The 18,159-nt window shown below is 39.3% G+C and overlaps 1 protein-coding gene across 1 annotated transcript in view; it reads right to left on the reverse strand.

Moving 5' to 3' along the window:
• The window catches only part of RGS20 (regulator of G protein signaling 20), a 111,077-nt gene extending 100,564 nt beyond the window's left edge, over positions 1-10,513 (reverse strand). The window contains exon 1 of the mRNA XM_010388004.2: positions 10,244-10,513. Coding sequence (XP_010386306.1) covers positions 10,244-10,408 — 165 coding nt within the window. The 5' untranslated portion in view covers positions 10,409-10,513. The remainder of the gene's footprint in view (positions 1-10,243) is intronic.
• Positions 10,514-18,159: the final 7,646 nt, after the last annotated feature.

An 18,159-nucleotide genomic window follows, 5' to 3' on the forward strand; every position in this document is an offset into this window, starting at 1 on the left:
GCCCCCCAAAGCTTGGACTCCCCATGGGCCAGCAAATGATGGGAGATATGTGGCTTCTCCAAAACTGCAGCTCTGGGAAAGGGGAAGCTTACAGATCTTGATGATGCTAATAAGTTGTTAAAAATAATCAGGTGCAGGTATTTTTAAGACAAGGCAAAAACAGAAAAAAGGAAGCAATAGTACCTGGATTTTATTTGCTGATCATAAGCTTGCTTTTTAATTCAGCAAACTCATTCTTCAACAAAAGTCTCTGCAAAATTAACTGCATGTCCTCTTGGGATGATGTTGATGGTAATAATACTTTCTCTTCAAATGAAAACTTCAAAAATATGTCCTTCAGAAAATGAACCTCTGGGCAAATGGTCACAGATGAAAGCCTTAAATACAACTCGCAGAAGCAGAGAGAGCAGATTTATGATAGAATTCAGAAATGCAGTGTGACATTGGTGATATCAACTGCTTTGATCATTTCTTTCAAGTAATGTTTTATTCATTTCATTTGGTCACATTTTGTTCTACTATTTTTATGCAACTTCACACAGTCTATATATTTTGTTGATAACTTATAGGTAAAAATACTCATGTATCAGTGTGGGTGGTTATCTGATGACCCACACTGGGTCAACTGGCTTGACTCAAGAGAGGACAGAGGGTCACACAAGAACTTCACGGCCTGTGTCCCCTAGGGGCTGAGGGTCTGCTGACTCTAGACTTTAGTTTTGTGGGGCTCATCCACAGATACTTTTCAGAATGTCTGGTGGTGGGAATAGGAGATAAACAGAGAAGATATATAGAATCATCTCTGAGGCATGATTACAAAGCTTGTGGGTGATAGATATAAATATGCCAGGCCTCAAATATCTAAATCAGGGCTGTCTACTTCAGGTGCCATCCTTGATTTGGGAACCCCATAAGCTGGTTTGAAGTTGCAATCAACCAAAATATGTGCTGGATGACGCTTTAAGATTGTCTTACAACCTACAGAACAGCTAGGACTGATGGATTTTTTTTTTTTTTTTTTTTTTTTTTTGGAGACAGGATCTCACGCTGTTGCCCAGGTTAGAGTGCAGTGGTGCAATTTTGGCTGACTGCAGCCTCTGCCTCCCGGGTTCAGGCAATTCTCCTACCTCAGCCTCCTGAATAGCTGGGATTACAGGCATGTGCCACCACACCCGGCTAATTTTTGTATTTTTTAGTAGAGATGGGGTTTCACCATGTTGGCCAGGCTGGTCTCAAACTCCTGACCTCAAGTGATCTGCCTGTCTCAGCCTCCCAGAGTGCTGGAATTACAGGTGTGACCCACCGCACCCAGCAAGGTTGATGGATCTTGAGACAGAAACCACATGTATACTGGGCCAGATCCTCTCTCCTAGGAATTTGGAATGAGAACATGGAGCCACAGCTCTTAGAGGCGGTTTGCTGGTGTTAAACTGTCTTTCTAGCATCTTCCACATATTCCTGGGATGAGGTGCCTGGGCTGTTAGCCTCCTGCTTCCTTGCCATTACCTTTTGTCTTCTAGTCACATGCAATTTGAACAGACAGTTACAAAGATGTGAGACAATGTCTTCCATATTTTAGTTCATTTTCAGTCTTATTTTGAATAAAAGTTCTTAGAGTGATCTATCACTTAAATATAAATCCTTACAATTTTTAGTGTTGAGAATTAGAAATCATATAAGCCAAATGTAGTCTTATGGGAAAACATATTTGGTTACATAGTTGATGTCAAATCAAATTACTTTCGTAGCCTGTGATTTGGGTTTCTTTCTTGAATATTTGAATATATTCCAATTGTCACTATATAGTTTAAACTATTATCCTTTCAACATACTTGCTTCATCTTAAAATTTCATTTTTCAGTCATTTTAAATGCAAGAGCTATAAAACTATTCTATAGAAGTTTCTAAAATAAACTTTTTTTTTTTTTTTTTTTTGAGACGGAGTCTCGCTGTCACCCAGGCTGGAGTACAGTGGCTGGATCTCAGCTCACTGCAAGCTCCGCCTCCCGGGTTCACGCCATTCTCCTGCCTCAGCCTCCCGAGTAGCTGGGACTACAGGCGCCGGCCACCACGCCCGGCTAGTTTTTGTATTTTTTAGTAGAGACGGGGTTTCACCGTGTTAGCCAGGATGGTCTCGATCTCCTGACCTCGTGATCCGCCCGTCTCGGCCTCCCAAAGTGCTGGGATTACAGGCTTGAGCCACCGCGCCCGGCCTAAAAATAAACTCTTAAATGACACAAGCTTGATTTGGATCACCTTTTCTCATAGAATGGAATTAAATGGTTTCTAGAGAACCTAGAAAAACAATTTTACTCCCTGATATGGTTTGGCTGTGTCCCCACCCAAATCTCATCTTGAATTGTAGCTTCCATAATCCCCATGTGCCGTGGGAGGGACCCAGTGGGAGGTAATTGAATAGTGGGGGTGGGTTTTTGCTGTGCTGTTCTCATGATAGTGAATAAGTCACACGAGATCTGATGGTTTTATAAAGGGCAGTTCCCCTGCACATGCTTTCTTGCCTGCCACCATGTAAGACATGTTTTTGCTCCTCCTTTGCCTTCCACTATGATTGTGAGGCCTCCTTAGCCGTGTGGAACTGTGAGTCCATTAAACCTCTTTTTCTTTATATATCAACCAGTCTTGGGTATTTCTTCATAGCAGTATGAAAAAGGACTAATACATTCCCTGAGGTTCCCAGTATAGTTTATCCACATCTTTATCTTGCAAGAGGGTAAAACTTTAATGTAAATTTTCTAAAGCATTTGCAGTGATTCTGTGGCTTTGTGAAGACTGGCTTGATTTCAGCAGGGAAGCCAACATGATTTTATGAGACCTTTTGAACAATGGAAATGATACTAGATATATTTTCCCTAACCATTAAAACCATTTAAAATCTGAGAGTTGTAAAATCAATGAAAAGATAAACAGACCAGTATACTAAAGCTAGCCAGGATTTTTGCCGTATGCTTCTTTGATTTTCATATGGAATTTTTTTTCCATTAAAAAAAATTCCCCTGAAAGGTCAAGATGATGTGCGCAATTACTGAATGTTTGCTAGGTAACATACACAACAGCTCCCACTGTGGTGTATAAATAGAAGATGAAAAGTTTGTTATTTAAATTTAAAGGCACATCGTAAGCTCTAGTCTTTGGGATTCTTAAAAATAAATGTATTATGTTAATTTTCAAAATACAAAAAACTGAGTGATTATCTTCATGAACCCTCATATCCATCACCCAGTTTCAATAATTAACAACATATTGCCAATTCTGTATTATCTCTTACACTCCTACTTCCCTCCTGCCCTGGATTATTTTAAGGCAAATCAAAGATCACATATCTCTTTTGAAAACACTTGCAGTACTTCCCACTTCCTCTGCCTCACCCCCAGCAGTTTTTTTTTTTTTTTAAACATAACCCCGGTTCCATTGCTGGATATTTTTCAGACAGTCAAGGAGGCATTGGACATGGCCTACAGGTTAAAAAACATGGGGCCACCTTAACTGTCGCAAATAATCTTTTGAGCTTGCCCCAGCTGATCATGGGAGACCCTTCTCCACCTTCCTTGCTTGGGGGCGTCTCAGTTGTTTCTAAAACCTCCAGGGTGAATCAGTTATCCCGCGCCATCTCCCTTTTCACTCTTCCCTGCCTCTCTTTATTCAGCAATGCCACCTCTGGCTCTTTGTGATATTACATTGACTTTTTTCAAGCCAATGTATATCTGGAAAGCACAAATACACATTATGCTTTCTTTCAGGTATGTGTATATATGTTTTTAAAAGGATGTGTGTGTATATATATTTAATTATATATATATATACACATCCATTTCTGATATAAAGACTGCTTTACTTTTTATTTATAGTCACTTGAGTTTTCTATTTATGACCTCTTCTGCTACCAGAGGGCCTTACCACAGTGAGATACTAGTCTGTTTCATTGATAGAATGGTTTTCCATTTTTCCTGTTCAGAGTCTCAATCAGAATTGTAAGTGGAGTGTGTAGGTGTTCAGATTAGAGCCCAGTGGATGGTGTGGTGACAGCTGCCAGTGTAATCCCAAATGCTGGGACTACAGGTGTGAGCCACCACATCTGGCCACCATTTACTTTTAAATTGATCACCATTTCATTTATTACTTTGAAAGGTATTAGCTGGTATCTTAGGTGCTTAATTAATGTAAGGGATTGTCCAAGTTAGCTATATAAGAAAAGTCTCTGGGATGATAAGTACCTTTTATGACAAGCTGAAACACTATTTTATTTTTATTTTGTTTGTTTTTATTTTTAATTCACACATAATAATTGCATGTATTTATGGTACAATGTGATGTTTTAATATTTGTATACATGGTAGAAACCTTAAATAAAGCTAACATAACCATCACCTCATCTATTTTTTTTGTAATGAGACAGTTAAAAATTTACTTTTTCGCAACTTTGAAATATGAAATATACACGATTACAAGCTGAGTATTCCTTACACAAAATGTTTGGGACAAGAAGTGTTTTGGATTTCAGATTTTTTTCAGCTTTTGGAATATTTGCATTATATTTACTGGTTCAGCATCCCGAATCTAAAAATCCAAATCTGAAATGCTCCAATGAGCATTCCTTTTGAATGTCATATCTGCACTTAAGTTTCAGATTTTGGAGCATTTTGCATTTTGGACTTTCAGGTTAGGGATGCTCAAGCTGTATTAACTACGGTCACCATACTGTAGAATAGATCACTCAAGATTTATTTCTCTAATCTCGCTGATACTTTGTGGCCTTTGACCAACGTCTTCCCTTTCTCCCCGTCCCTCTTTGTTTTGTTCTTAATGTCACATGGATTGTCCTGGGTTCTGTGAGCTTAGAGGCTGAATAATTGAAGACATTTTTTCACTTTCCCAAAGATCATACCCAAGGTCTTCCTTATGGTCTCCATCAAAGGAAGATCATGTAAGTACTGCTCACTGAGAATCCAAGGCCCTGAGCCGCAGGCCTGTGGAGCCACATCCCCTGGGCCTCACTTGGGAAGACCCTGCAGCAGGTGTCAGAGGGCCACTGAACGTATGCATGCTAGCCACGGCAGACAGAAGCATGGCTGACTTCCAAATGAGACTTTTCCTCAATAGGTTTGTGAACATCTCAAGTGTTAAACTAATTACTATGGAATTATTTTCGGAGGGCCTTCAAGAAAATAAGAAACAACTTTATTCTTCTCAGTGAACTTACTCTTTCACAAAAGGAGGCAGGACAAAATAATTCTGTCTTCTGAATACACTAATGGTAAGGTATTTGGCCAACAGGCATAATTGCTCTCTTACTAAGCTGTTTTTCTTTCCTTCTTTCCTCTATCATTTTCATCACACAAAGCTCCATTGTCTTTGTAGCTGCCCTTTGGTGCCTTGAGATTTATTTTCTCCTTTCTGTGTATAAAGTCTTAAAATAAGTGCTTTGATCAGCTGCTCAAGGGATCACACGTCTGGAACAGCAGAGCACTTAGAAGCCCACACTTTCAGAAGGGCATTGACTTTGGAATGGGCTGAAAAATAACCTTGTGGAAATAGCTCTCTTGTCTAAATTCTGACCACGTTTATTTTTGAGAAAGAATGCACACACATAAACATATATATTGACAGAGTTGACTTCTCACTAGAGCAGCTGTAACACTTTCTCTTCCTCATGTTGATTGTCTAGAAAAACTGCTGGCCTAGAGTTCACCCACCCTCCCGCTTGCATTCCTGCCCTGAAAGGAAACAAAAACCCTGATGGAAGAAAAAAAAAATCTGATCAGCTGGGCACGGTGGCTCACACCTGTAATCTCAGCACTTTGGGAGGCCAAGGCAGATGGATCACATGAGGTCAGGAGTTTGTGACCAGCCCAGTCAACATGGTGAAACCCTGTCTGTACTAAAAATACAAAACAAAAAAGTAGCTGGGGGTGATGGCAGGCGTCTTTAGTCCCAGCTAGTTGGGAGGCTGAGGCAGGAGAATCACTTGTACCTGGGAAGCGGAGGTTGCAATCAGCTGAGATCGCGTCACTGCACTCCAGCCTGGGTGATGGAGCAAGACTGAGTCTCAAAAGAAAAAAAAAAAAAAAAAAAAAGAAAAATAAAATACATAAAAAATAATCCGATGAAGACAAGTGTGTGAGTGTATATGCAGGTGTATGGGATTTTGTAGTAAATTAGTGGCCTGTGTTGGACTATTTTGGGCAGAAACCATACAGAAAGTACTATTAAGAAGACTGGCTTCAAGTCAAGGAAACTACAGTCCACTTTTTAAATCCCTGTCAGAAGCTATCAAATACTTATTGAAATCAGCGTCAGAAAATCCAGGTTCAATCACCTCTCAGCTGACTTCACATATGCAACCAATAGTATATCCAAACTTGTTTTCTCATCTCTAAAACAGGTCAGACCACATCAATGCTATTAACCCAAGGAGCCAAATGAAAAGAACAACTGAAATAACCACAATACATGTAGCCGATTTGTGTGTCATATTGTCAGTTTAACCTACCTTTAGAGGTTTGCTTTTTAAGATTGCTTATTTTGAAATAATGCTATAGTCATAGGAAATCACGTACACAGAATGTACAGAGTGGTCCCGTGTACTGATCACCCACTTTCCCTCAATGGAGACTGCATAACTAAAGAACAACATCAAAAGTAGGAAATGAAAAGGGTACCATTCACAGAGCTTATTCAGATTTCACTCATTTCTGTGTGTGCACGTGTATAGTTTCATGCAACTTTAGCACATTACATGTGTAATGTGCATAACTGCCACTGCAGTCAAGACACAGACCTGGTTCATCACCACCAGGCTCCCTTTAAAGTATGACCTCTTTGTAGCTATACCTACCACCCTACCTAATCCCTAATCTTTGGCAACCAGGAATCTGTTCTCTATGTCTATAATTTTATTTCAAGAGTGGCTTATGTAGGCTGGGCACGGTGACGCACACCTGTAGCCCCAGCACTTTGGGAGGCTGAGGTGGGCAGATCACTTGAGGTCAGGAGTTCAAGACCACCCTGGCCAACATGGTGAAACCCTGTCTTTACTAAAAATACAAAAATTAGCTGGGTGTGGCGGCGCATGCCTGTAGTCCTAGCTGCTTGGGAGGCAGAGGTGAGAGAATCGCTTGAACCCAGGAGGCAGAGGTTATAGTGAGCCGAGATCACCCCACTGCACTACAGCCTGGGCGACAGAGCAAGATTCCATCTCAAAGAAAAAAAAAAGAGTGGCTTATATAGAGTCATACACATATATGTAGTGTGTGACTTTTTGGAATTGGCTTTTTCTCCCCCGCTCAGCATCAGTCCCTGAAGTCTACCCAAGTTGTGTTGTGTATCAGTAGTTCATTCCTTTTAGTGGCTCCATGGGATTCCACGGTATGGATGTATCACTGTTTGTTTAGTCATTCATCCCTTGAAGGGCTTTTGGGTTGTTTCTGGTTTTTGACTATTACAAATAAAGCAGCTGTGGACATTGGCATACAGGGTTGGTGTAAATGTAGGTTTTCATTTCTCTGGGATAAATGCCTAATAGTGAAATTGCTAGACCATATGGTAGTTGTATCTTCAATTTTATGAGAAACTGCCAAATTGTTTTCCAGGTTGCTTGTACTATTTTACATTCCTATCGGCAATGCATGAATGATTCAGTTTCTCTGTATCCTTTCCAGCAGTTTGTGTTGTCACAATTTTAGTCATTTTAGCCATTCTAGCCATTTTTATAGCCACTATTTTTCTCCATTTTACCCATTCTGCTGGGTGTGTAGTGATATTTCACTGTGACTTTAATTTGCATCTCCCTAATGGCTAACAATGTTGACTGTCTTTTCATATATTTATTTGCCATCTGCATATTCTCTTCAGGAAAATGCCTGTTCATGTCTTTTGCCCATATTCTTGTTGGATTGTTTGTCTTTTACTCTTGAGTTTTGAGAATTCTTTATTCTTGGTTCAAGGTGTTTGGCAGACATGGGGGTGAAAGTATTTTCCTACTGTCTGTATGCTGTCTTTTATCCTCTCAATAGAGTCTTTGGTAGGGCAAAAGTTTTTTAGATTCTAATGAAGTCTTATTTATTGATTACTTTTCTTGCATGGATCATGATATTTTGGTGTCTGTGTACTCTTCACCTAGCCCTAGCTCATAAAGATTTTCTCCCATTTTTTCCCTAAAAGTTCTATAGTTTTCCATGTAGTTGTACATTTAAGCCCATGATCTATTTGGGGGTAATTTTTGCAGGAACTGTAAAGCTTAGGTTGAGGATTTTTGGAGAATTTGTGACTGACCTCTTGATGTCTAGATACATTTTAGCCCATGTTCCCTCTTTCTGCCTCTATATGTACGTTCTTAGACATTATTTCACGTCTACCTTCGATTTCACTGCTTTCACTCTAACACTGGGCTTCTTCAATCGTCTTACCCCAGAGTGATCATATTCCTCCTCTAATATCTTACTGATTGAAAAAATATACAATAATTATGTAGGTACCTTATATTATTGACATGAGTCATGCTGATAATATGCTAAATGTTTGTCTTTCTCAATATACAGTAAGTCTCTAGAAAGGAGGGAGCATATCTTGCTCTTTCTCTTTATTCCCTATGGCTCCTAGCCCAAGGTTTTGCAGTTAGTAAGGATTCAATGATATCAGCAGACTCAAAATGAGTTGAGTGTTTCCATCCTTACAGTTGCTAGAAGAGGCACGTCTCCTGTTTCTGCATTCAGATGCAATATAAAAAGATTTTTTTCAAAAGGCAAAAACTGAATGAAGGAGCCAGTAGCATCCCAACTGGATCGCTTCCTTCTACCCTCACCTGTTGCTGTACAGACAGGAACCTGTTAGCAGATTAGTGAGGTTAGGATAGAAGTTAGGTTGCCCAGCACCAGCATGTGTGGTTGATTCCAGGATGCCATGGGAAGGTGTAACAGTGAATTTTAAATATTTTTGCATTTTATTTGTCTTTGATTCCACTTACAGCATGCCTTCTCAAGACAGAACTTTGAAATTATATATATGTGTGTGTGTGTGCATATACATACATACATATACAACAGCATACATATGCACCATATAATGGGTATATTTGTTGTTTTTGCTGTCTGTTTCCTCAAAGTAGTCTCCACATTCTGTCTTTTAGAAATATCTTTTGCATGTGTTGCCTACATTAAGATGTCCATTAATTCAGGACTCTTGGCCACTACATCCCATTTCATTAGAGCTTGCTAAACTCTTAGTGCTTAGATGATAATAGGGGGTGTGGGAATTCATGTGTTATTTGTTCACATACGTCTGAAAGCTCAAAAGAACAGGCCCTTATATATTTACAAAAAAAACCTTTGTGTTGACCCTTTTTATTTTTATTATTTTCCCCTCCACTTGTGCCAAATGGTTAAAATAACATTAGGAGAAAGGGCAGACCTAGAGAATTATATAAAGAGTTTGCAAATAAATAATGATTATTATCAGGATATGAGCCGTGGCAAAAGAACAGGTGAATTTTCTGGTGTTAAGGTATTTGAACAGTTTTATAGTTTTGCAACACTTAATTTTGAGTGTGCTCTTGCTTGTTAGACATTAACACATGTCCATATTCTATACCAAGTAACCTTTTACGAGATGTTAATAGCTAAGAGGATTTACAGACTCAAACTGTATTTTCTTCAAACATACACACAACATCCAGCAGGTAAATTGTCACTCTGGAGAAATAATGTTATTACCTACTGATAGAAACTCAAGCTTAGGAAATTCACCTTAGGAAACTTTTAATTTGGAAAAAACATCCCTTAGCTCCTTAATGTTCTTATGTTCTTAGTTTATCAATTGTTTTCCCTAGGAATTTTTTTTGTAGAAAGCAGTCTACAATTTTTCTTTCATTATTATATGGGATATAATATTCATATCTGAGAAAGACATCCAAGGGCTAACACTTATAGCCACAAAATCTGTCTAGATTTGTTGAATGTTATCACCTGAAACAAACAAACAAACAAACAAAAAAGCAGTAAATAATAATTTGTTTTGGTAAGGGGAATCTGTTTAGATTGGAGAAAACTAGATAGATCAGGTAATTATCTTCTAGGTTCTAGATGTCCCTTGGGGTTGGTTTGAAAACATTTTTGATAAAACATTAAGATAAGAGAGCAATGACTCTAAAGCTTGCATATAGTTTTATATTCTTTCTGGTAAACACTTTCCCTTGACAGGAAAGGATCATGGATTGTAGAGATCACCTTACCTTGATATCAGGAACGGCCCTGGGGTCTCCTTCATTTTCTGTGATTTGGTGAATGTCTGCATTATATCTCTGAGCCCTAAACAGGGGCAGAAACTGTGTCCATATAGATGGCCTGGAGAAATGTTTCTGGAGCCACTCTTGGTTATCTTGGGAAAGCTGGGGCATGTTTTCACAATAAAGGCCCCAAATGAGTCCTGTTGCCTGGTTTTCCCAATATTAGCACAGGATCCACTCTGTTTCTCTTTGTTTGGTTAATGCTGGGCTGGCTCTGAGTCTGTGGGGAGCCTCCTTGGAAAGTTACACTAATGAAAGCAAAAGGATTATCTGCTTTGTGGATCAGTAGCTTATCCAAAGATCTTTCATGTTCTATTCCTGGTAGAGCTGCTTATTTTAGATGTGTAAGTGCTGTATGTTATGAGTGCCCTCTAAAGGTAGAAATGTATTCTTAATTAAAATGTAATCTTAAATCAAAAAGGAAAGAAATGATCCAAGTGATATATAGCTTAGCATATAGTGATAAATTAAATAGACTGTTTGGCAAAAATTCTTGTGTTAGTGGTGTTTGATAGCCAATAGTACTTGACAATCTTGGGCTGTGCAATTGACAGGCAGATGGTTGGCCTAATCTTTCCAGGTTTCTTAAAAGGTCATTTTAATAACAGTCATCTTTGTAGGTAGTAACATATGCAAAACTCATACCCAAACTTAAACTCAAGGATTATTATACTTTTTACATACATCATGTGGAGTATGTTAAATTGATTTTCTTATGAGATGACTAGGTACCCAATGAGTAAGCCAAGAATTGGCTTCTAACACCATACTTCATATTTACAAACTGCTTTGTAAATACAAGATTATTAAGCCGAGTGGAAAAGGTAGAATACCTTTCTGTCAAGAGGCAACTAATGCCCAAGTAGCTTCTGTTGGGTTTGAGGGTGCACAAAGGTAAGGGATGTGTATTACTGGGGTTGATGTACTGGAAAAGTTTCCTTTTGTAAAATTGCTTTATAGATTCAACACAATGCCTATCATACGTCGGCTCCTTTCTTTTGCAGCGGTTGACAGTTGATTCTAAAAGTCATATAAAATTATAAGGGGCCAGGCATGATGGCTTACACTTGTAATCCCAGCACTTTGGGAGGCTGAGGTGGGTGAATCACGAGGTCAGGAGTTCGAGACCAGCCTGACCAACATGGTGAAATCCCGTCTCCACTAAAAATATAAAAAGTTAGCCGGGTGTGGTGGCATATGCCTGTAATCCCAGCTACTCAGGAGGCTGAGGCAGGAGAATCGCTGGACTCCAGGAGGCAGAGGTTGCAGTAAGCTGAGATCGTGTCACTGCACTACAGCCTGGGTGACAGAGTGAGACTCCGTCTCAAAAAAAAAAAAAAAAAAATTATAAGGGACCCAGAATATCCAAAACAGTCTCGAAAAAGAACGAAGTTGAAAGATCACACTTCCCAATTTTAAAACTTACTACAGGGCCGGGCGCGGTGGCTCAAGCCTGTAATCCCAGCACTTTGGGAGGCCGAGACGGGCGGATCACGAGGTCAGGAGATCGAGACCATCCTGGCTAACACGGTGAAAACCCGTCTCAACTAAAAAAATACAAAAAACTAGCCGGGCGAGGTGGCAGGCGCCTGTAGTCCCAGCCACTCGGGAGGCTGAAGCAGGAGAATGGCGTAAACCCGGGAGGCGGAGCTTGCAGTGAGCTGAGGTCCGGCCACTGCACTCCAGCCTGGGCAACAGGGCGAGACTCCGTCTCAAAAAAAAAAAAAAATAAAAAATAAATAAATAAATAAATAAAACTCACTACAAAGCTACAGTAATTACCATTAACATTCTTCACAGAATTAGAAAAAACTATTTTAAAATTCATGTGGAACCAAAAAAGAACTTGTATAGCCAAGACAATCCTAAGCAAAAAGAACAAAGCTGGAGGCACCATGCTATCGGACCTCAAACTATACTATAAGGCTACAATAACCAAAACAACATGGTACTAGTACAAAAACAGGCACATAGATCAGTGGAACAGAATAGAGAACTCAGAAATAAGACCACACACCTACAACTATCTGATCTGAAACAAACCTGAAAAAAAAACAAGCAACCAGGAAAGGATTCCCTATTTAATAAACAGTGTTGGGAAAACTGGCTAGCCATATGCAGAACATTGAAACTAGACCCCTTCCTTACACCTTATACACAAATTAACTCAAGATGGATTAAAGACTTAAATATAAGACCCGAAACTATAAAAACCCTAGAAGAATATCTAGGCAATATCACTCAGGACACAGGCACAGGTAAAGATTTCATGACAAAATCGCCAAAAACAACTGCAACAAAAGCAAAAATTGACAAATGGGATATAATTAAATGAAAGAACTTCTGCACAGCAAAAGAAATTATCATCAGAGTGAACACGCAACCTACAGAGTGGGAGCAAACTTTTGCAATCTATCCATCTGACAAAGGGCTAATATCCAGAATCTACAAGAAACCTAAACAAAGTTACAAGAAAAAAAAAAAAAAACAAAACCCCATTAAAATGTGAGCAAAGGACATGAACAGACACTTTCAAAAGAAAACATTCATGCAGCCAACAAACATATGAAAAAAGCTTGACATCACTGACCATTAGAGAAATGCAAATCCGGCTGGGTGTGGTGGCTCAATGCCTGTAATCCCAGCACTTTGGGAGGCTGAGGTGGATGAGGCCAGGAGGTCAGGAGTTCAAGACCAGCCTGACTAACATGGTGAAACACCATCTCTACCAAAAATACAAAAATTAGCTGGATGTGGTGGCATGTGCCTATAGTCTTAGCTACTCAGGATACTGAGGCAGGAGAATCATTTGATTAGAGATTGCAGTGACCTGAGATTGCACTACTGCACTCCAGGCTAGGTGACAGAGCAAGACGCTGTCTCAGGAAAAATAAAATAAAAAAAAAAGACAGAGAAATGCAAATCAAAACCACAATGAGATACCATCTCTCACAGGTCAGAATGGCAATTTCTTAAAAAGCCAAGAAAAAACAGATGCTGGTGAGGTTGTGGAGAAATAGGAATGCTTTTATACTGTCGGTGTGAATGTAAATTAGTTCAACCATTGTGGAAGACAGTGTGGCAATTCCTCAAAGATCTAGAACCAGAAATACCATTTGACCCAGCAATCCCATTACTGGGTATATACCCAAAGGAATATAAATCATTCTATTTCAAAGATATATGCACACGTATTTTAATTGCAGCACTATTCACAATAGCAAAGACATGTAATCAACCCACATGCCCATCAGTGATAGGCTGGATAAAGAAAATGTGGTACATATACACCATGGAATAGTATGCAGCTATAAAAAGGAGTGAGATCATGTCCTGTGCAGGGATATGGATGGAGCTAGAAGTCATTATCCTCAGCAAACTAATGCAGGAACAGAAAACCAAACACCACATGTTCTCTCTTATAGGTAGGAGCTTAACAATGAGAACATGTGGTCACAGTAAGGGGAACAACACACACTGGGGCCTGTCAGGGGTGGGGTTGCGGGAGGAAGAGCATTAGGTAAAATAGCTAAGTTATGCTAGGCTTAATACCTAGGTGATGGGTTGATAGGTGCTGCAAACCACACGTTTATGTATGAAACAAACCTGCACATCCTAAACATGTATCTGAGAACCTAAAAATTAAAATAAAAAATTTAAAAAAGTGACAGTAATTAAGACCGTGTGGTACTGGTATAAGGATGGGTATGTACATGTGTAGATCAATGGGACAGAATTGAAAGTCCAGAAATAAACCCATACATTTATGGTCAATTGATTTTTGACAGGGTGCCAAGACAATTCAATGGGGAAAGAACTGTTTTTTTCAGTAAATGGTGTGGGAACAACTGGTTATCCACATGCAGAAAAATTACATAGGACCTCTATTCACACTCTTTACAAAAACTAATTCAGCGTGAATCATAGATCTAAATGTAAGAGCCAAAACTATGAAACTCTGAGAAGAAAACATAAGGTTAAATCTTTGTGACCTTGGATTAGGCAAAGCCTTCTTAGATACAATATCAAAAGCACAAGAAAATAGGTAAATTAGACTTAATCAAAATTAAAAACTTTTGTGTTTTAAAGTACGTCATGAAGAAAGTGAAAAAGCAACCCACAAAACGGGAGAATATTGCAGATCGTGTAAATAATAAGGGACTTGTAATTCAGAATATATACAGAGCTCTTATAATTCAAAAACAAAAAAAAAATTAAAAATGAGTGAAGTGTTTAAGTAAACATTTCTCCCAAGAAGATGTACAAATTTCTAAATAAGCACATGAGAAGATGTTCAACATTATTAGACATTGGGAAAAGGAAGTCAAAATCACAGTGAGATACCTGTTCATACCGAAATGGATTTACTTTAACTAAAAAGACAGACAATGACAGTGTTGGTGAAGACGTGGAGAAATGTAGATCTTTCATTCATTACTGGGTTGAATGCAAGGCCTTGCAACCACTTTGGAAAACAGTTTGGCAGTTCCTCAAAATGTTAAACATAGAGTTACCATACAAGTCAGCAATTCTACTCCTAGGTATCTACTCAAATAACAGAAATGAAACCTATGATCACACAAAGACTTACACAGAAATGTCTAAAAAATTGAAACAATCTGCATGCCCATTAACCAGTAAGCAGATAAACAAAATGTGGTACATCATACAATGGAATATCATTCAGCCGTAAAAAGGAATGAAGTATAGATACATGTTGCAACATAGATAAACCTTGAAAACTTTATGTTAAGTGAAAGAAGTCACCCACAAAAGACCACATATTGTATGATTACATTTATTAAAGAAATCTCCTGAATAGGCAAATCTTGAGATATAAAAAAAATTAGTATTTGCCTAGGGCAGGGGGGTTTTTGGAGAGGAAGAGAGTGACTACTAATGGGTAAGAGGTTTCCTTTCAGAGTGACGAAAATGGGCTAAAATGGATTGTGGTGATATTTGTATAGTGCCGGGAATATACTAAAAACCATTGAATTGTACCTTTTAAATGGGTGAGTTATATGGTATGTGAATTATATCTTAATAAAGCTGCTAAATTTTCTAAAAAGAAAGGCAACTTCCACAAGTGACCAAATGTTTTAGAGTGGGGCAATAAATCTCATGCATTATTGGAGTTTCAGGAAGCAAGCTGCAGTATAGCTGTGTTTTCTGGTGCCAGGTATCTCGCAAGGCTGCAGTGAAGGTGTTGGCTGCTGACATTTCAAAGCTCAACTGGGCTCACTTTCAGGCTCACCCATGCAGTTGTCCATATTTGGTTCTTTGAAGCCTGTTGGACTAAGGGCTTCAATTTTTTACTAGTTGTTCACTGGGGGCTATTCTTAGTTTGGCCACATCAGCCTCTTTATGGTTAACAAACAGAACCTTGCTTCATCAGACTGAGCAAGTAAGAAGAACCCAGGAGAATGCAAGCAAGGCAGCTTGCATTGTAACCTGATCTTAGAAGTGACATCCCTTTACTTTTGCCATTTTCTGGTCCTTATAGAAACATCAGTAGATCTAGCCCACACTCAAGAAGAGAGGATTCCACAAGGATATGAGTCACTGGGAGGTGGGGATCATTAAAAGCCATTTCAGAAGCTGTCTACCACATGGACCATATTTTTAAAATGTCAAATTGTGGGAGGTTGTCCTTATGGGGCCAATGGTGCAATGCAATGAAATTAACTTACCTGGAAAATCTGAAGCTTGGTTGCCATGAGTATTCAGGACACTGGTATGGAGTGTAAGTAAAAACCTGCATGTTTGATGATAGATGTACTTCAGCAATACCAAAGCAATCAGAAGCTTTTAGGGCAGTTGGTGAGAGCACTTTGTGAAGAGGTCATGACGTCACTACTCAGTGTTACCATTAGGCCAAACTAGGCCAGCTTCTTTCAAATGCCTGTTGTTCCCAAGGGGACTGTGTGAAAGAATGGAAAAACCATTCTTCCATTAAACTAATAATTTATTCAGTCACCTATAAAAACTTCTCAAAGTCCTTGTGTAACTGAAGGTAGGCTGGTAGCATAATCTTCACTTGGGGGTGGTAAGTTTTCATGACAAATATTTTAGAATAGGATTTTCTTTGACTAGAACTCTTCTATTTCTGTGGGAAAATATAAGTTCAATTCATACTTGGAAAGAAAAGATTGGAAATAATGGTGTTTATAGCATTCCATATATTTCAGACTGAAGAAATTCCTTTGAAATGTCATACATTGTCTACCTTCTGATGACTTCTAAGTGGTAGATCTTCCCCAAACATATAATTGCATTCCAGTGAAAAATTAAACATTAACTTAATAAATATATTATTGTTTTCTCCTGTCCATATAGATTTATCTAACTTCCCTTTATGTCATTTTTGAATAACAAATCTGAAGCTCAATTTTAAAGAAATTACAAAGTAGCTCAAAGGTTATCTTTCTTATGTCATAATACAGCAGTCCTCAACCCTTTTGGTACCAGGGGCCAGTTTCAAGGAAGACAATTTTTCCACAGGCAGGGTGGGAGGTGATACAGCTGGTTTCAGAATGACACTGTTCCATCTCAGCTCATCAGGTATTAGATTCTCATACGGAGTGTGCAACCTAGATCCCTTACAATGCGCAGTTCACAATAGGGTTCATGCTCCTATGAGAATCTAATACTGCTGCTGATCTGACAGGAGACTTGCCCGCCGCTCACCTCCTGCTGTGCAGCTGGGTTCCTAACAGGCCATGGACCCCACCAGTCTGTGGCCTAGGGGCTGGGGACCCCTGGTATGATATATAATTAGGTAACTGAGATCACTGCTATGGTCCGAATGTTTGTGTCTTCCCAAAATTCCTATGTTGAAATCTTAACTCCCAAGTGATGGGACCTTTGGGAAATGATCAGGTCATGAGGGTGGAGCTGTCATGAATGAAATTGATGTCCTTATGAAAGAGACCCCAGAGAGTTCTCTCACCTTCTCTCCACCAAGTGAAGCTACAATGAGAAGTTAGCAGTCTGCAACCTGGGACAATCCTCACCAGAACCTCACCATGCTAGCACCCCAATTCTGAACTTTCAGCCTCCAGAATTGTGAGAAAATGAATTTCTGTTGTTTATAAGCCACCCAGTCTACAGTACTTTGTTACAGGAGCCTGAATGGACCAAGAAAAATCTCCAATAGAAGTGTTACAGAAATAATGTTAAGAGAGATAATGCCTGGAGTACCCGCCTCTTCTCTTCTCCCTACTCCAGGCAAATTGCCTGGTAATGTTGTGATGCTCGGAGAATGCCAGCCCAGGTGACCTGTGAAGCAGTCCCCTCTGCTCACTGCACTGTTCCTAATTTTGTTCCATATCTTTGTGCCTCCCAGAAAAGAGAGCCTCCTGAAATCTGACGAGACTCGCTGCATCACGCCTGTCTGTGGCTGCCGTGATACAGAAAGGAAATGCGAAGATCAGGCCTCATTGCCAGCTTTGTTCAGTTACACAGAAAACATGCTGTTTCAGCTTTTAGGAGTTCATTAGTACACGATCGGTTTCTTTTTCTCTTTTATGAAAGCTTCCCCCCTCAGATTTGCTTTCAAAACAACACTCAGACTTTCACTTCTGGCTAAGACGGAAGGACTGACCTAGTACAATCTTTGATACTGTTATTATATATTTTTATTCATAATCAATGCATGACTTTGATTAGTCTGACTTTAATTTTACTAGTAAAAATGTGTTGGTTATAAATCCTTTTCAATCAATTTTTTTTTTTTTTTTTTTTTGAGATGGAGTTTTGTCTTATCTGCCCAGGTTGGAGTGCAATGGCGTGATCTCGGCCCACTGCAACCTCTGCCTCCTGGGTTCAAGCGATTCTCCTACCTCAGCCTCCCAAGTAGCTGG

Source organism: Rhinopithecus roxellana, chromosome 9, assembly GCF_007565055.1.
Source record: "Rhinopithecus roxellana isolate Shanxi Qingling chromosome 9, ASM756505v1, whole genome shotgun sequence".
NCBI classification, from domain to species: Eukaryota; Metazoa; Chordata; class Mammalia; order Primates; family Cercopithecidae; genus Rhinopithecus; species Rhinopithecus roxellana.